The 19,131-nt window shown below is 58.7% G+C and overlaps 1 protein-coding gene across 2 annotated transcripts in view; it reads left to right on the top strand.

The window, feature by feature from the left end:
- The first annotated feature begins 12,285 nt into the window (after positions 1-12,285).
- UNC5A (unc-5 netrin receptor A) overlaps positions 12,286-19,131 on the top strand; it is a 55,657-nt gene continuing 48,811 nt past the window's right edge. For both annotated transcript variants that reach the window (XM_040964165.1, XM_040964075.1), the window contains exon 1: positions 12,286-12,610. In XM_040964165.1, the coding sequence (XP_040820099.1) occupies positions 12,541-12,610 (70 nt within the window). In that variant the 5' untranslated portion in view covers positions 12,286-12,540. The remainder of the gene's footprint in view (positions 12,611-19,131) is intronic.

Here is a 19,131-nt window from a genome sequence, read left to right as displayed (position 1 = left end):
ACTGATTCCAAGGCTCCAGGCTCCACCTGTCACCCTCACCTAACTCACCGAATGGGCACTACCCGAATGCTGCACTGTACGGTCCCAGTGGCAGGTGCAGCCACGCGTGTGCAGATCCACATTGTTCCCCGACTTCACACACTGCGTGCCATCTCTGTTGAGGCACGTGGCCAGCACCGGGGCTAAGGACAGATCCCCTGGAGCCGCTCATGGGCACCCCCCAGTACCAAGCCCCTCGGGGTCATAGAGATGGCTGAAACATCAAAGGGAAATTGTCAAAAGCCACACTGTGGCATAGTAAGCAAAGCTGCCAGCGACAACTTCAGCATCCATATGGGCGCCAGTTCGAGTCCCGGCTCCTCCATTTCTGATCCAGCTACCTGCTAATGTGCTTGGGAAAACAGTAGAGGACAGCCCAAACACTTAGGCCCCTGTGTCCATGTGGGAGACCAGAGAGAAGCCGCTGGCTCCTGGTTTCAGACCAGCCCAGCCTCAGACACTATGGCTTTTGGGGAAATGGACCAACAAATAGATCTGTTTCTCTCTCCCTCTCTCCCTCTTTCCCTCTATATCTGTAATTCTTCCAAATAAATAAAAATAAAATCTAAAAAGCGGAATTTGTAAGCTTTTGTAATTGCAAGGTCTTTGGAGCAGGAGAAGTTCTGGCTTTAGGTAGGATTAGAGCAGGGTGCCTTTTTAGGCAGCCCACCGCCCCCCACTCCCCACTCCTCCCACCCCCAACAGATTGGTTCTTATTGGTAGGGACAGGGCCCAGCCTGAACCAACTATTGTGGAAGCCAGGATGACCCTGCTCAGTCCTGGAGCCAAGAAGGCTGAGTGGAGGTCGCGGCAGAGGCTTCCGGGGGAGTGTGAGTGCTGGGACCAGAGAAGGTGAGCTGGGAGCTCAGCTGGTGAAGTCATGACGTCCCTGCAGGCTGGCAGGGAGAGCAGCTCTTCTAGGTCCCAGCCACCCTCTCACCCCCCATCCTGCCAGGCTCTGCATTGGGCAGGGGTCCAGAGGAGGTCACTTCCTGCCACCGAGCGTACTTGCCAGCGAACGCCAGGCACCAACGCCTGAGTGTGCTTTGCCAACAGAAAAACCCCCAGCAAACCTTAGCATCCCCGGGGGCCTCTAGCTGCCTTGTGGCGTTGTTGGGGAGGGGTAAGAGCTGCAGGATCTTGGAACCCACAGGAGCTTGGAAATCACTGTCCCCACTGACCCCCTTCACCCCCCGGAACTCCTCTGGGATGCCTTCCCCACCACCAGGGCCCTTGACCCTGCCCCCAGGAGCCTGGCCCACCTTCTTGCCTTCTCATCAGCCTCAGCAGGCCTGCCTTTGGGCTTGCTCACGTCCCCTAAGGCGTTGGTCCCTGCAGCTCCCAGTCTCTGCCAGTTCTCCGCTGCACTGGCCGGCCACCCTTGTACTGGAACGCCCTTTGAGCATCTCTCTGGTTCCCTCTCTCACTTGACTGCATCCTGCTCTTCCCCATCTCGCGTTGTCTTATGGGTTGCTTTGTTTGTTCATTTGTGGTCACTTCTGCCTGCTGTCCCCACTGGAGCAAGGCCAGCTTGCCAGGCTGGGTGAGTGGGCAGTGCCAGTGGTTCCAAGGGGTGGAGCCACAGTTACCCAGAATGATTGGGGTCAGGCATGAGTCACAGGTTGCATGACAGGAAGTTTCAGGGGTGGAATTTTCCCACTTGTGACATCATGGCAGTCTTACATTTTGAAATGTTTCAGATTTTATACTATCAGATGAAGTTAGTCCAGCCAATATTTGCTGAATGAATGAATGAATGAACGAACACATAGATGGATAAATGGGCTGGTTGATGGTGGACTGAAGGAAGAGTAATAGGGTGTGAGGGTGTGTGTGAATGAAGTGTAGGAGTATATGTGTGTGTGAGTAGGTGTGTCTGTGAGTGTGTAGTGTTTATATGAACAGGTGGGTGTGTTGATGGCTGTGTGGGTGGGTGTGACTGTGTAGGTGGGTGTGGGCAGGTGTGTGTGGGTGGGTGTGGGCAGGTGTGGGTGGGTGTGACTGTGGGTGGGTGTGGGCAGGTGTGTGTGGGTGTGACCGTGTGGGTGGGTGTGACTGTGTGGGTAGGTGTGCTGATGGCTGTGTGGGTGGGTGTGACTGTGTAGGTGGGTGTGGGCAGGTGTGTGTGGGTGTGACCGTGTGGGTGGCTGTGTTGATGGCTGTGTGGGCGGGTGTGACTGTGTAGGTGGGTATGGGCAGGTGGGTGTGACCGTGTGGGTGTGACTGTGTGGGTGGCTGTGTGTGTGGGTGTGACCGTGTGGGGGTGATCAGGCTCAGTTGGGGACGTGGCCTGCCTAGAGGCATGCAGCTGAGCCCTGCCAAGTCTACTCCAGGCTTCACTCTAACCTGCATGCATTGTGCTTTGTACACAAACACGTGTCCCATTGTTCCTTTTAGACTGAGAATTGTCTTGTAGCCCCAGCAGCTAACGCCTTCAGCCCAGCCCAGCACCAGTCTCACACTGGCAGCTCCGGCACTGCGGCCTCAGTGCCACCTGCTCCGGTTGCTTCATTCACCTGACTTCAAAGCCCATTAAGCCAATCATTAGAAGGTTAATAAAACCCTTTCCCTGCATGGGCTCACTTCCGGCTTGCGGGCTGCCTGCTGCCTGTCAGCCAGGCTGCCTGTCACTGTCGCAGGAGCCTGCCAGGGAGCAGCTGCCCTCCTTGCCTGCTTGGCCGCCCCAGCAGCGAGAAGCCTCTGTCCGGCCCTCGGCCCCGCCCTTTCAGGGCTGTTCGTTGAGGTGGCTGGTGGGAGGACCTCTGCACCAGAGCTGGGCTGCCTCAGGGGGCCTGGGAATTTGGCGGGAGGCAGAATGGCTGTCTGGGAATTGTTCTGGGGTGCAGCGCCGTAGGTGAAGGAGGCACTTCTGTGGCCCTGGTGGCCACCAAGCCCAGAAGACATGCAGTGGAGAGAGGAGGGACTCCCAGCCAGTGACAGCCCCGGCATACATAGCACAGGAGAGGCCCCTCTCAGGGGATGCATGGGGCAGGTCCCCGGGCCCTCCTCTCTTAATCTGCAATGTTCTGCTCAGATGAGATCTGGCTGAAGAAACAAATCTTGACTCTTGAGACCAGTGTGATGGCTCAGTTGGGTAGTCCTCTGACTGCTGGCGCCAGCATTCCATATAGGCACTGGTTTATGTCTCAGCTGCTTCACTTTCCATTTAGCTCTCTGCTTGTGGCCTAGGAAAGCAGCAGAGGGTGGCCCAGAGCCTTGGGACCCTGTGCCCAAAAGAAGATCCTGGTTCCTGGCTTCGCATCAGCTCAGCTCAGGGTGATGCAGCTACCTGGGGAGTGAGCCAGCGGATGGATGACCTCTCTCTCTCTCTCTGTAAATATGCTTTTCCAATAAAAAGAAATCTTTTTTTAAAAGATAGAAAATCCCAACTCCTGGGGAAACATACTGGGGAGGGAGGTGAGCGGTGAGGCCCTACAAATCGTGGTTGTAAGCCTTCATCTCTCTTCCTCATGCCAAGCTAGCCCCATCAATGCACACATCTGCCAGGCTCAGGCACCTGCAGGCAGGGAGCTGGATGGGAAGCAGGGCTGCCGGGATTAGAACCGGCGCCCATACATGGGATCCCGGGCGTGCAAGGCGAGGACCTTAACCACTGCACCACTGCGCTGGGCCCCAAACTACATTTTTTTCTGAGAATTTTGTGATGGCCCCTTGGATGTATAAGATCATATACTCAGGTTTTAGAAAGAAAAGATACCTGTTAAGGACATAATTTAGAATCAGGGTTGGATTTGGAGTGCCAGGGAAGTGACACACGAAGAAGAGGGTCCCAGGAGGATGTAACAGGGCCCAGTTGGCCTGTGGGACTTGAGTGACAATCTCTGAGGTACCACCTCTCCCCCTGGGGGCGCACTCCCTCCCTGGACAGGGTACCCCCAGCTGTCCTCTTGGAAGCTTCCTCCACAAGCCCACACTGAAGTGGGTGAGATGGATCCAGGGCTGTTCCAGACGGGCACCGAGCCTAGCTCATCCACCCGCCAGGCCCTCAGAGCCTCCACCCCCGCCCGGCATGGTGACAGCATCCGACGCGTGCACGTGCAAGGGGGTTATTGTATTAACCAGCTAGATGAAGCATCTCTCCTTCTAATTACTAGTTTAATTAACCTTGGCACACACCATGTACCAGCCCCTGAGGGACTGAGTCAGAACCGCCGCGCTGGGCCAACGTCTCCCATCTGCTCCATGCCAGCGCCAGCCAGCTCTGCACGGGCCAGGAAGGTGGACTCTCAGGGGCCTTGAGGCACCAGGCAGGAGACAAGGGAGAAGTGAGCAAGGATACTGGGAACCTCTTAGAGGAAAGTCTTGTCATAGATGCCCAGTTCCAGCAAGGTTGCCTGGCCTACAGTCTTTATGCACATGGCCCAGATAGGGTCTCCCCTGGAGAAGTCACCTGCGACCACTCCACTTGGGCTCCCAAGTGCCCTGTGCAAAGCCTGATGTCTTGGGTATGGCAGGTGCAAGTACTACCTCAAAAGGCCTCATCTATAAAACAGGCATTAGGAGCTCTAGGTCATGGGGCAATGATGACGTTTCATTTTACAAGGCATAGAACAAATCCATTTTTTCATTCCTCTTGCATGCGTATCTGGAATTAACCCTGCGTGGGCCCTGGCAAGCACTACAGCAATAAGTAAGGAGGGTCTGAAGATCAGATCCTCTGCTAATTGACACATGTGCACACCCGAGGGCACACACACAGGCACGCGTGTGCACACACTTGCTCCCTCTTGCCTTTCTGACCCATCTCCTCCAGCCTTGCACACACACGTCTGCGTGGAGACCCAGTTCTCGTGCACAGCCTTGACGTGAGTGCACACCCAGCTCAGGTGCCCATCTGCCCCCACGCGTGTGCAGGGCCACAGGTTCTCCAGGAGCACAAGCCCAGGGGAGGCACGCAGTTCAGAAGCTCGTGGCTCCTGGCAAAGCAGCTTTATGTGTGCATTTACTTCAAAGTGTATTAAAATCCTTGCCGTCCTATCACTAATGCAGTGTTATTGGAGTTTCCTGATGTCTGCGTGGGCAGCTGAAGCAGCGAGCATGTGTGGCTGAGCGAGCCAGCAGCTCTCCATGTACTGTGTGTGTGTGTGTGTGTGTGTGTGTGTGTACACACATGCATGGGAGTTGTAGGGTGTGCCTTCCTGCTATTGAGGACCTGTTGGAGGTGTCTGATGGTCTTCAATCTCTTTTTCACTATTGCCCCCCAAAGAGCCCATGTAGGTATTCTCTCTGGATGGCCCATTTCTTTCTGGAATTGTAACCCACAGATATGCTGTGTATCTGTGTGCATTCTGCTTATATCCAGGCTTCACGTAGAAAAGAAATCAGAATTTTTTGACACTGCTTTTCACTGAGTGGGTGGGAGTGTTGGAGGCAACACTGCCCAGCTGGAAGCCTCTTCAAATTCAGATTTCTGGATCCCAGCATATACATACACAGGTCCTATTCACAGGTCTGGCAGCCAGTGGGGGGAGAAGGGTCACAAATTCAAACTTTGAGCAAATCAAGCTTCAAGACTCCTGGGGCATTGTGTTTTATACCACGGGGGCCCCAGGTAGCAGGGTCTCCCTACAACAGGGTTGCGCCAAGACTGCCAAAAGGCTGGAGACTGGGCTGAGCTCCTCATTCCCACTCAGGACTCATTGGAGCATCCAGGAGGATAAGGCCCCAGACCCAAGCCCTCAGAGCAAGCACTGGCCCCATGCTCACTTGCACCATTCCTGGCAGCCCTGCTCTGCTTCTGGTCCCAGGACAGGACACTGTGTGCCAGGCGCTGGGAGAGGAGGTGGAGCTGGCTCTGCCACCCTGGGGACTGGAAGCGGGCTTCAGGTCTCACCAGGGCCTCAGCTGGAACTGCCAAGGACCTGGCTGCAAAGTCCATCAAGCAGAGCGGCTGGTCCTACTTCTGGGAGACCCAAAGCCAAGTGGAACCAGTGCTGAGCCGCTGAGTGTGTGATCAGAGCATGGGAACCATTGGATGCAGTAGACGTAGATGGGCACGCAGGGGAGGAAGGGCTGGAGGGAGGAAGGGTCTGAGGGGCAGGGTGGGGTGGAAGTGATTTGGCAGCAGAAAGATGAAGATGGGGCAGCGGACAGGTGAAAGATGGAGGAGGAGAAGGAAAGCAGGGACGGTTGGAGGGGGCACTGCGGTGTGGTGGGGGAGTGAGGAGGCATTCTTGCCTCTTAAGCTCCTAAAGCATCGGAGCATCTTGCTAATTGTTCATCTCCCAGAGACGCTAATGAAATTAACTCTGCAAAACGCTCATCGGGTCATCTGCAGAGGGCACGGTGCCAGGCTTCCGCCTGGTCCCATCTCCTCCTCCACTCCTCCTGCTCCTTTCTCATGACTCCCCACCCCCAGCTTCCCACACATGTCCCTCAGCAGGGGACTGCTCATCTCCAAACCCACCTAAGGGTACCCGGCAATGGGTGCTGGGTGGCCAGGAACACTGCAGAGCCTCAGCTGCCAGCAAGCTCCTGGGGCAGGGACAGGTAGCTCAGTGTCAGTGTGTGCAAGCACATGTGTGTGTGTGCAGGCTCAAGTGTGCATGTGTAGCAGTGTGCACATGTTTCTGCTTGCACAAGCATATGCATCTGTGTGTCCCTGTGTGTGACATGTGCCCCTAACAGCATCATATGTCTCTACTGAAACCATTTGTTTGGCTGGATATTTTTTCAGTCATTCAGCAGACACTTTAACTCTTTGTCCCATTCCTTACCAGAGCTGAGTCCCTTTACGCAAACCACATCCCCTCTTTGGGCCTCAGCATTTGTGTCTACACCTAGGCATGGCAATAACATAAGGCACTGTGAGGAAGGAAAGGGATAAACCATAGAAGCAGTCCTGGTTTGGTGGTGCAAAGAAAGATTGGGTGCTGTCCTTGGTCCTGAAGCTCCAATGCCAGGACGTGCACAAGACAGTTGGGGCTAACAGAGAGGCCCTGGGCACAAACCTCTGAGAAGTATGAGACAGCCTGGGGCACAGGGACATGATCAGTCTAAGCAGAGATGGCAGGCAGACACAAGTATGCTTGTGTGACTCTGCTCAGAGTGCAAAGGTGTGTGCTGAGCACGGGAAGTGTGTTGTGTGAGATGTAAAGACTGATGCTGTCTGCTGCCTGTGTGAGAGAGATTCAGGCCACGGGTGTACTGAGGGAGTAGTCTAGATATTGGTGGGGTCCTGTTTCCAGTTCTCTCTCCTCACTCAGCTCAACCATTTCTCTTATGGCCTGGGTCTTCTTCCAACCCCCATTAACTGGGAGGAGATCTATGCTGGCAGGACAGGCCCCAGCGAGTAACACTAAAACTTGCAATAGTGCACAGTAATAAGTGCTCACCCTATCTTGGACAGGACTCTAGAACAGATTTTAGTAAGTGATAATTTTGCATAGCATTTTCAAATGCAAATGTCATAAAGCCAAATAGGCCCAAACAACAACAAAAAAAGTAGGAATACTGGCCCACATAGCTTAAAATCCAGGGGTCTAGCTGCCGGCTTTTGAAGCAGGTGGACCTAGGAGACTTGAACACTAAGCTAAGATTCTTCATCACTGTCTTCTCCAGGCATGTGGGGCAGCTCCAAGATCGACTCATTTCTTTCTCTCCATGGCGCCAACGAAAGTTCCAGAAATGAGCCCCGGTGACCTGGCTTGGGTCATGTGATCATGCTGAACCATCACGGTGACTGGGTGGATAGTGAATGCTGATTGGCCAGACCTGAAGCACCTGCCATCATTTGGAATTGGGCTGCAATAGCCCTTCCCCACACAACCCCACCACTGCCCACCAAGTCAATGTCATGTATTGGAGGTGGGAAGGGTAGGCCCTCAAAGGTGTCTTTCCCTGTCTTTGGGTGATACTTCCAGAAGACAGAAACTGCATGTTGAGCAGTGGGTAGGTGTGAATGCTTGGGCATGTTGAGCAGTGGGTGGGTGTGAATGTCTGAGCTGGGGCTGGAGCCATCAAAAGCCGATGTTCTCCAAGAACAAGTGCTGTCTGCTGAAGTCATTTCCTGTTGGGTTGGGTTATTGTCTTGGTAGATTAGGGAAAAGCAGGGGCTCTGCAGAGTCTTTCTGGCTTTGTGGGTGGAGCAGTGAGTGGCTGGCTGAAAAATGGTGTGATCAGAGGCTTCTGGAATGAATAAAAAACTAATTTGGGGCTGATGTTGTGGAATAGCATGTTAAACTGCCATCTGTGATACTAGCATCCCATAAGGGCACTGGTTCATGTCCCAGCTCTCTGCTTTGGATCCAGTTCTCTGCTAATGCACTTGGGAAAGCAGCAGAAGATGCTCCAAGTGCTTGGGCCCCTGCTCCCATCTGGGAGACGTGGAAGCTCCTAACTGCCGGCTTTAGTCCGGCTCAGTCCTCTGCGCAGTGAACCAGCAGGTGGAAGAGGTATCTCCCTCTGTCTCTTGTTCTGTTTCTGTAACTCTGTATTTCAAATAAATGAATCAATATTTTAAATGGGGGTGAGGGAAAGAGAAGAGAGATGAATTCGAGGCCCCATTTGCAACCTGCAAGAAAGTTTTGGGTTGAGGGCCACAAGGCTCTGTCCTTGGTCCTGCCTGCAGGCAACAGTTCAGTCGGGACTTGGGTACCAGTAGAACACAGGTCTTTCTGAGCTCATCTGGGGGTAACAGGAAGTTGGCGGCAGCAACAGACACCTGCCCTGACAGCACCCACTTATGGGGAAGCAGCACTATGACTTTAGACACCTTGACTTTAGATAGATTATGGCAACATGTAATTGGAATGAATCCAATTGCAGAAAATGAGTGGGCCAAGGGTGGGAAAGGCCGCATTGTGGCAAGCGCCAGGACTGTGTTCCTCAGGGCCTTGTGGCTCAGCAGGGAGAGGAGGCTCAGCTGGCAGGGGAGGGGCATGTAGAGCTTGGCAAAAACGCAGATGCCTAGGCACATCTCCAGACACATGGAATCAGAGTCAGGGCAGGGTAGAACCTGGAGATGGGCATTTTAGCTGGTACCACAAGAACTTCCACGCATGTTCGAGTCCTGGTCATGTGTTCCGAGTACCCCCAGCTCTGTGGGTATCAGCCATGTGAGGTCATGTGATCAGATATGACATCACATGCCCAATGGCTAAGTGGAGCCCTCTCTTGTAGCAGGGCTGGAAATGGGCTTACTTCCTTCAGGAAAGCACCTGCCAGGATGGTGAGTGGGATGGGGGAGTCCTTTCAAAGAACCCCAGAGCCCTGCAATGGTTTGCAGGAGAACTGAAGGCAGACCAGGCTGTATCTTCAGCTATTACTGAAGAAGAAGCAGATGCATGTAGACTGGCTTTACAAGAGGAACCCAAAGAGGCAGGCAGGTCCAGCCCCCTGGAGACATATCTGGTCAGTAAGGCAGCTGAAGAGAAAATCTGCACCCTGTTCCTTGGATGTGGAACCCCAGGCACCTGTTGGAAGGTCCCACCTAGGTGGACCTCCACCCTTCATTCAGAGGGGCTTCTGTGAGGGCGCAGCCTCAAGGTCACAGTCAAGGTTTGGATCTGGGCAGAATCAGAGAGATGGAGGTTGGAGTGGTCAGGAGCCCTCTGCCCGCCTGGCTGTCATATCGTTGGGTCAGACACACACTGTTCCTGGCAGCCTTCCAAGCTAGCTTCTCACGCCAGCTTTCAGGGGAGGTGTCCACTCCACGCTGTTCTCCACCAGCCCCCCGCCCCGCCCCCCCCCCACACACACCTTCTCCTGACACAGCCCCGAGGACCACGTACAAGGGCACGGCTGAGCTGAGGCTGCAGCAACTCAAAGGAGCTGGGCACGGAGTGTTCTAGGCAGAGCAGCCAATGGGAAGGCCTGGAGACAGGGAGGGGTCTGGGTGCTGGAGAACAAAAGGGCCAATGAACTGGGACGGGGAGTGACACGTGTCTCCTCGGGGCTAAGCCGAGGACTGCCAGTGGGCAACGCTCCAGCATGTCTTCTTTGCCTCGCCGAGCGACAGTGTTCCCAGGGAACGGCTGCTGGCAGCCTGGGTCCTTGGCTGAGGGTGACCTGCAGCAGCAGACCCGTGACGGACAGTTGAGAAAACATCTGTGCCGATGCAAGCCACTGAAAATACGGGGACGGCATATGACCCAGACACAAGCACAGTCCCCTCGGTTCTGGCATGGAAGCAAACACAGCAGCCACATTGAGTCTGGGAGCAGATCCTGTCTTTTCCTGGGCTCTACACTGAATTCCCAGACTCAAATCTTATAAACAGAAACTGCAGAAGGAAAAAAAAAAAAAAAGTAATGGACAACAGACATCAAACCTCCCAGGGACCCATCGCAGTAAACCCTGTGGTCATTCATCAAGCTTGACCTTGGCTTTCAGGCATTACCTCTTCCCAAGCTTCAGTTACCCCACCTGTACAATGGGATAACAATGCAAGGAAGAAAATAACAACATCTGGCACACACACCACTGTAACATCCTTCTGCCCCTCTGGCTCCCAATTTCACTTCTTCATCCTCAACCTCCCTCCAACCTCAACGCTCCTGCGCCCAAACCCCAGGTCTCCATCTTTATTCCTGCCTCACCCCCTTTATTCCTTGCCTCACCCTACTTCCTGCAAGGGGGATGATGCAGAAGGGTTGCTCTAGGGTTCACTGATGCAACCGGGGCACACGCTACTCCCAACACAGCACACACTGCCCCCAGCTTCTTCTGGATAGCCTACGTGGGTAGAGTGGTCCAAGGCTTTAGGCCAACCTCTACTGCAGGTGGTACAAGAACAGGCGCCCATACGGGATGCTGGAGCTTACAGACAGAGGATTAGCCAATTGAGCCACCACACGGGTCCTACAGTTTTTAAAATCTGGAGACTTTACAAGCAACAGTGTATACAGGGAATTTGGAGGAGATGGCGACGTAGGCCCCCACAACTGGCACCAGCAGAAGGGCCGCCAGCCCCTTTCGACGGGTGCTGTGCCCTGCCCCCCCCCCCGCCTCTGCCCGTGCCCCGTTGCCGCTCCCTGCTGCCAGGCATTTGGGTGCTTTGGCGGATGTTTTTCGTAGTACAATTCGGAAGACAACAAAATATTTCGCATCACCTTTCTTTCAAAAGTGGGAAACAAAAGACAGACCGAGAGGGGGCCTCGTGTCTCCAGAAATCCAGAGAAGCTCTTTGTAGAAGCGCGGGCCACTCACACCGCGTCTAGCCCCCAGCCCCGATTTGTGGGGGGCCCCCCCGCAGGCGAGTTTGCGTCCCCGCCCTCTCCCAGAGCTGAATATCCTCCCGAGCGCTGCCGCCTGTCCGCGCACAGAGCGCGCTGGCCCTCTCCCTTCCAGTGCCTCGCAGCCCTCTGTTTATTTTAACCCGATTAGGGATGGGGGTGGGGAAGAGGAGACTCCAGCCGCGGTCATTGACAGAAACTCAGGGAGGCCAAGAGACTCGCCCAAGGTCACGGGGCTGGAAGCTGGAGGCGCTCACATGCCAGCTGGCTCCTTTACGCCCACGTCTGGGCGCCGTGCGCGCCCGGGGCGCAAACAACGTGAGCGCGGTCTCCCGCGCTGTGCCATCGGTTGTTTTCCTTTTGCGCGCGGCGCCGGCCGCGGGGTTAGCAAAACCTTGGGTCACGCGGTGAAGCGTGATCCATGGGATCCACCATAAGCTCTGTGGTTGGGACTGCGTGTGGCCTCGAGTCTGACCTGTCCCTCACTGGACGTGGTAGTGGTGGCGCGGGGCACCTCGGCGCGCGGGCCGGGCCCCCCGCAATCGCCCGCAGTCCCAGGTTCTTGTCGCCGGCTGGCAGTGCGTCGCTGCGCGCAGACCGCCTCGGAGAGCGGCCTGGCTGCAGGAGGTGGGGAACAGAGGACTGCAGCTAAACCTGCCCGGGACATTCCTGCCTTGGGCCGCTCCCCGCAAAGCTGGCACCGCGCCGGGGGTCACCGCAGTCCTGGGCCCCTCCCGGGCCACCTGTGCGCAGACTGGAGGGCCGGGGAGATCCCAGATCCCGAGCAGTAATCCACTCCGGGTTTCAGACGCCTGGCCCGGTCCCTAGAGACAGTGTGGGTGGTGGGAGGCCTCCCCGCCCACTCCTCCAGCTCCTCCCTGGGGGAGCCTCAGGCGTCGCCCGGAGGGATCCCGGGTGTGGAGGGGTGGTCCCCGCGAATGGCACTGAGAGGCTCTGCCCCTCCTTTCGTCCCCTGCCCCGCCCCGCGACCGCCCCGCTCCGGCGCTCCAGTCCGTGTTTTGCGGCGCTCGCCGACCGGCTCCCGGGCTGCGGGCTCCGCGCGGCGGCTGGCTCGGCGCGCGGCGCGGCTGGCGCTGCGCTCCGCCCCGGCTGCATTGCTGCGCTCCCGGTGCTCAGGGGAGCCACGCGCCGCGCGCGCCCCACAGCCGGCCGCCCGGAGGCAGCGCAGTCCTCTGGCATGGGCCCCGGGGGCGCCCCGAGGTGGGGCTCCAGGCTGAGACGCTAAAAGCCTCCCTCTCGCCCGCGGGGCCCCGCGCCCAGCCCGCCAGCCCAACAGCCCGCGGCCATGGCCATCCGGCCCGGCCTGTGGCCAGCGCTCCTGGGCATAGTCCTCGCCGCCTGGCTCCGCGGCTCCGGTGAGTCACGCCACGCGCGCTCTGGGGAGGCTTGCGGGGGGCCGTGCGCGCGAACGCTCGCGGTTCCAAGGGAGGCCCCTGACCCACACTGCCGGACCGGCTGTGAGCCCCCGGAGGCCAAACTTTGCGAAGCGGGACGCGGGGGGCGCCTCTCGCTGCTGCGCAGCTTTCCTGTGCGCTCGCCCCGGAAGCCTGGGTTCTGCCAAGTCCAGGAGCAGCTGTCAGCGCGCGGGGCTGGCGAGTGTAGACGCCCCACGCCTCCGGGTGGGGGAAGTTTGCGGTTTGCTGGGCCTAAAGCAGTGATGAGGGGTAGGGGCGGCTAGATCAACCTCGGGGAGCCTGACTTTGAAGGGCTTGAGCAGATCCTAGTGCCCAGGAAATGGGGGCACGAGGAGGGAGCATGGTGGTGGTGGTGGTGGTGATGGTGCTGATGGTAGGACACCTCTTCCCAGCAGCATCTGCCCAGCCTCTGACAGTCTCCCCGCTTGGCACCTGGCCTCTGCCCACGTCCAGAACACGCTGTCCTCCTCTGTCCCTGCCACACTCTCTCGCACACGCACACACTCAGGCGTGGAGGCATCTCCGTCAGCCCCCAGCTCTCGCAGCTTGGCGGTGCAGCCTGTGCAGCCTGTGGCCCCGCTGGTTGTGGCTGTGGCTCCTGGCTGCTGTGGCGCTAGGGGCCAGAGTTGGGTGAGCTTGCTGCACCCGCCTGCCCCTTCTCCCTCTAACTCCCCACCTTTCTTCCTGCGTGCAGGTCCTGTGGGCCACCCCAACCTACCAGTCACTCGGCGCTCAGCCCACCTCACGTTCTGTAGGTGAGGGGGCAGCAAGCGCTCCTGCAGGCTTTGTCTGCACTCCCACCTAGACTGGGCCCTTAGGGGGTCTCCTGATCTCACCCCACCACCACCATGCACCTTGCAGAGCTAAGCCTGTGTTGTGTGTTTACCACACGGGTCATTTGTGTGGTTGGGGTGGGGGCTGTGGGGCTTGCCCCGCCAGAACAGAGGCTGATGGGGGTGGGGTGGGGGAGTATTGCGCCCCCCCCCCCCCCCGGCAGGCCGCAGTTAATCATTGGGGTGTTGGAAAGGAGCCTTGGGGTTCTGAGCTGCCAAGGCAGATTGATCTGAGATCAATGAGTGCTAGCTCAGGGACCAGTGTGATGATTGAAGCTGATGGCTGTTTCCTTAAAGGGTCTCCCGCGCAGCCTGCCGCTGCCCATCTGCCCTCCCCATCCTCCTGCGCCTCCCTCCACTCACCCCCCCTACTCTGTCTCCCTTCCCTGTCCTCACCCCCCCCCAGCCTCACTTTAACCAACCCCTGTTCCCCACTGCCTCCTGTCTCACTGAGCTGGGAGGCTGAACCGCCTCAGTGTTTGTGTTGCACACATGTGCGTGCTGGGAGTGTGCACGGCTTCCCAGATGAGTGCTTGGGGTTGCTGGTTGCACCACCGCTGCCCCCCCCCATGAGCCGGGGGTGTCGATGCTGCACACACAGGGAAGGGGGGGTTGCCACGCAGTAGGTGCGCAGAAACTGTTTACCGAGTTGGGTGTGTTTGAGACGCCGTGTGGTCAACGCTGCAGGTGGCCGTGTGAGCACGTGTGAGGGCTGGGGGTTGACATGTGTGCCTGGCTGACAAGGAGTTGCTATGGTGTGTGCAGCACAAGTGTGTGTGTTTGTGGCCGTATGAGGGTAGGGGCCGGCAGGGTGTGGAGATAAGGGGGATGGCAAGTGCTAGTGAGTTGGGGTGCTGCAGGCTGGAGTGATTGCAGGGTTGGGGACAGAGGGGAGGCGGCATGGATTTCCTCGTGAAGTCAGGGGGTTGGGGACACTGCCTCCCTGGTTGGTGGGGCACCTGTTGGGGCCTGTGCTGAGGTTACCCAGGTAGCTGGCAGGTAGGTACAGCTGCTGCAGGGCTACCTGGGCACCTCCGGGCTTTGTCGACTCTCGGGCCTGTGAGAGGAGTCACTGAAGGGCATGGGGTGGGAACAGCCCCACTTCTCATCTGAGACTCCCTTTTCGCTGTCCCTCTCGGACTCTGAGCACATGTGGATGCCCAAGCAGGCTGGCCCTGCGGTGACCCCGGCTCCTCCCGCACCCACCCAGCCGCTGCTCGGCAGTAGCAGCTGGTGAAAAATGTGTCTGAGTGGCTGCGGGAGGGCCGGCAGGCCGGGCAGCAGCAGGCATTGAGGGGCAGCACAGGCGCCCCACACACCACAGCCACTTGCTCCCTAGGCCAAGCGGCCAGTCTTTGTCGCCTGACATCCCACACAGCACCTTACACAAAGCCTGCCACATCAGCTCACGTGCAGCAGAGCCAGGCCCTCCCTCCCTCCCTGTGCTTGGACCCAAGCATGCGCTTGGACCCAAGCATGCGCTTGGACCCATACACCTGCCTGTGTGTGATTTCCCCTCAGAACCCCCACATACTCAGTTATAGCACGTAGACCTCTCCATTCCTGGGGGGCAGGGGTTGGGGGAATGCAAGGGGAACCAGCTGTCCTGGAATGTGGAGTCGCGTGGCACCCAGCTCTGCCATTCCCTGTCCTGCCCCCATCATCTGCCTTAGGGCTCCGCTGTGCCCATGCCCTCGCCTGGCCTGGTCCCTTCTGTCCAGGCTGACATAGTTGGCAGGATAAAAGACACCCTCTTCTTGCCCATTCCATCTTGGGGTCCCCTACACACCCTCTCCCCACCCCTACCCCCCGTGGTGATGTCTGCTCCTCCAACTGGCCTGTCTGCATTCCACTTCCCTAGCCTGGGGGCCGCCCCCCAGGAGCCTGGGATTGGCATTGCTGTGGCTCCTAGGAGCAGAGGGCCTGCCTGTGTCACCCCTCCTTCCCGCTGTTGATGTGCTGTGGCCCCAGATGTTTCCCAAGTGTGCCCTAAGCTGGGCATGGGCAATCCCCACTCTAGAAGACCCTTGGGTTGGGACACACATGGCCAGATCTCCCAGCTCCCTTTCTTCCTGGGCCATGCCTCCTCTCCCCTGTTCCTGTCCCTCCAACCCGTCCCTGCCTGGGCTGGAAACCCCGGAGCCTCCCCAGGCTCTCCCTTCTCCTTCACGCTTCACATCTCATCTGTCACTGAGTCTGGCTCTGCCCCACGTGTGACATTGTTCTTGTGTCCCTCGCTGCCTTTGTCTCCCTCACCCGCGCCCCTTCTCCCTTCACCTGCCTCACCACTGCTGTAGCCACCCCGACCCAGCCCTCTCCCCTGAAAACCTCCTCCATGCTGGACACCTACTAGAAGCTTGCTGTGCCCCCGCAGTATCCCTCCCTGCGCCCAGTGACAGAATAAAGCCAGCCTGGAACCTGGCAGGGGGTGCAGGTACTAGGGGACAGCTGCTTGGCCCATGAGCACCACACACCTCTGGGCTGACAGACCCATCAGCGCATTGGGTCTTCTCCCTGGCTTTGGTGGCTGGGCACCCCAGACCAGCTCTGGCTTCCAGACGGACCTCGCCTTGCAGAATCTGGGATTGTCTGACCTTGCTCCCCAACCTGAGACCCCAGTTGGCTGGGCTCTGTGCAGAACTGGGCTGGGCCCCTCTGTTCTCGCCACTCCACGCAGCCTTCTGCTCAGCTCAGCCGCAGCTCTGATCCTGCCTCCCTACCCCCCCCCCCGCCACCCCAATTCCCCAACCAGCAGGCCTCCCCATCTCACCCCCTCGGCATAGGTCCTGGCACACTGATGTGCTTTGGGTGGGTAAAAGAAGGATGGAGGTGGTGCCCGTTGCTCAGTCCTGGGGCAGTTGCCAGAGCCTCTGGCCCCAGCCACCACTTCCCCCGGGCTTCCACCAAGTTCTGTCATGGTCTGTGGCACCATGACCCTGCTCTCTGCCCCAGCCATGCTCCACGTGCTGGCCAGCCATTGGCCACCTCCTCTGTTGGGAATCGGTTGTCTGGCCAGTCAGGGAGGGGACAGTCCTCCCTGGGGACAGAAGTCCTGCGTCAAGGCCCAGGCCGCTTCTTTCTCAGCTGTAGCATCCCGGACAGGAGCCATCCTTCCCGCTGGCAGAAGCCCCCCTCCATGTGCGCTATCCCACTCTGTGTCTAGACACACACACACACACACACACACACACACACACACACACACACACACACACGAGTCCCATTCCAGGCAGCAGAAAAATAAGTAAATGACTTCTTACCCAAAGTGGTCAGGACTTGGAGGGGCAGCCCCCAGTCATGCGCACCTGAGTGAGTGTGTGTGTGGCAGACATGTGCAAGTTGTATACCTGTGTGCTGGGTACCAAGGCCCCTGAAATGCCCCCTGCATCCCAACCCCGGAGCAGAGGCTTACAGACCTGCCAAGGGCTTTTCTCCTTCAGAACAGCCTGGTTGCAGGGCCTTGGGCTGCTCGGAGAAGCACCCAGGTGGGCCTCCCGGTTCCTAGGGACCCCAGCCACCCTCGGCTCTGCCCGAGCTCAGCACTGCACCCCTCCCCGTGCTCTTGTCTGCTTCCCTGGAAGTGGCTGCTGGGGTCCTCCTGCTTTGTAGGGAAACAGAGCAGGTGTCCTGGGCAGGTAGCTCCGACCCTACCCCCAAAGCCCAGCCTGTGTTGGCTCCCTGGAATTACAGCAGCCAACCCATGGCTTCTTGGCATTCCTCCTGGCATTGGAAGGAAGGAACTTTGATTGCCTGGGGCAGGGGTCCAGCCTCGGGGCAGAGGTTACGTTTCTCACTGCTGTAGAGCCCCCATGTATGCCATGCCACCCCGCTGGGCCCAGTGAGCTTGAGTTAGCCCGGAACTCATGTGCTGGGCCTTGGCTGAAACTGAATTTTAGTTCTGGCCCTGCTGTTTGATTGCTGTGTGATCTTAGACAAATCCATGAACCTCTCTGGGCTTTTTGTCTCTATACTGCAGGACTGTACAGAGGTTGAGGCTGGTGCCCAGGAAGGCTGTGGTGGGGTCCTGAGGCGGATTCTGTATGCTTAGCACCTTCCAGGAGCTGCCCCCGCCTGGCCGCCCTTACAAGGGCTCCCCTACCCTGGCAGGGCCTGTCAGTGTTGCCTAGAAACCAGGTGGCTGGCTGGGGCAGCGCTGGGGAGGTTGGGTCCTAGAACCAGGCAAGAAGTAGGGTCCTGCTTCAACTGCAGAGCACCGTCCGGAGGCTAGAACAGCCTTCTTGGGGCATGCAGGTCAGTGGGGGGACCCATCCTCTCTCCAGGCACCAGAACCCCGGGCCAGTGTGTGGCAGGGGAGAGTGAGTTGGCTTTGGGACCAGCTCCAGTGGAGGAAGCCAAGGCCGGCGTTGAAGTGCAGGGCCAGCCCCCAGGAGTGAGTACCTGGGGGGATTCGGTGTGCTCACTGGCTTCAGCGCCTCTCACTGGGCCTGGCCCCAGCGCCCCTCTTTCCTGCGCTTCTGCAGTTCTCTGGTCTGTGACTCGGACCCAGCTCCCAGCACCCTTGTGCAGGGGGAGAGGCTGGTGGGTGGCACTCCTGCACACAGTAGGTGTTCATCACCTGGCACTCGATGCTGGCAGTCATGGCCAGCGACACCTGTCTGTCCTCTCCCAAGTGCCCTCTCGGGGGGAAGTGGAGTGTGGGGGGCCAGGGACCAGGGGAGGGAGAGCTCAGGTGAGCCCACATTTGAAGGTGGGGGCCAAGCCAGGCTTCTGCTGGTTTCTTCCATCCAGGCGTGGTTGCTGGAGGCCACTCCCTGCCCTGTTGACCATGGCCGTGGGAAGGGCAGACCCACAGGGAACCTAGGGAGGCCTGGGTGACAGACACTCATGATGGGAAAAGCGGGGATGGGGTGGAGGGGTGAATGTGTCATTGAGATGCGGGAGGGGGTCCCCGCGTCAGGGTCACACCACGGTGGGGTCACCAAGGGCCTGCACTAGCGCTGAGTGATGGGGCTGGAGGTCTCCTCACACTGGGATCCTGGAGCTGTGTCCACGAGCAGCTCAGGGTCACCTTGAACTCCAGGCAAATTGCATAGTGGAGATTTGGGGTGGGGCCGGGAGTGGGGGGGCGAGGGAGTCTGTGGAGACCCACAGAGCCCGAGGGGCTTCAGAGAGGGAGCTCCGGCCCCGGACCACCGCCGCCCCACCCCACCCTCCTCTCGGTGCGTGCCTACCCCTCCCCAGGCCGGAGGCAGGTGCGGCTCGCCGTGCCCCACCCTGGCAAGTCCAGAGTCGGCCATGGGGAGCGCATCTCCCCTAACTGGGGCGGGGGGCCGAGGGGCTGCTGTGTTTTTCCCGAGCCACGCTTCTCTGAGGCCCCCTCCCCCTTGTGCCCGCACCCGCAGGCAGCGACCACCCCCCCCTCCCCACGACCCCAGCCCGGCTCTCCTTGGCGCTCCCCTGCACGGCTCCCAGACTCAGCCCCGCACCCCGCATCCCTGCGTCAAGGTAGCTCGGAGGCGAGGGACCCCCGTGAGCGCCGTGGGCCGGTGCAGCCCCGGGCCGCGGGGCGGGGGCGTCGGGCGCGGGAGCGCGCGGCCCGCAGGTCCGGCCGGGGAGCCGGGCGATTAGCGCGCGGGTGGCGGCGCCCGGGAAGGGGCGGGATGCCTC

Source organism: Ochotona curzoniae, unplaced genomic scaffold (genome assembly GCF_017591425.1).
Source record: "Ochotona curzoniae isolate NIBS_2020 unplaced genomic scaffold, NIBS_Ocur_1.0 contig_1, whole genome shotgun sequence".
Lineage (NCBI taxonomy): Eukaryota > Metazoa > Chordata > Mammalia > Lagomorpha > Ochotonidae > Ochotona > Ochotona curzoniae.
Note: the sequence above shows the minus strand (reverse complement) of the source record. Positions and strands in the feature narration are given on the sequence as shown.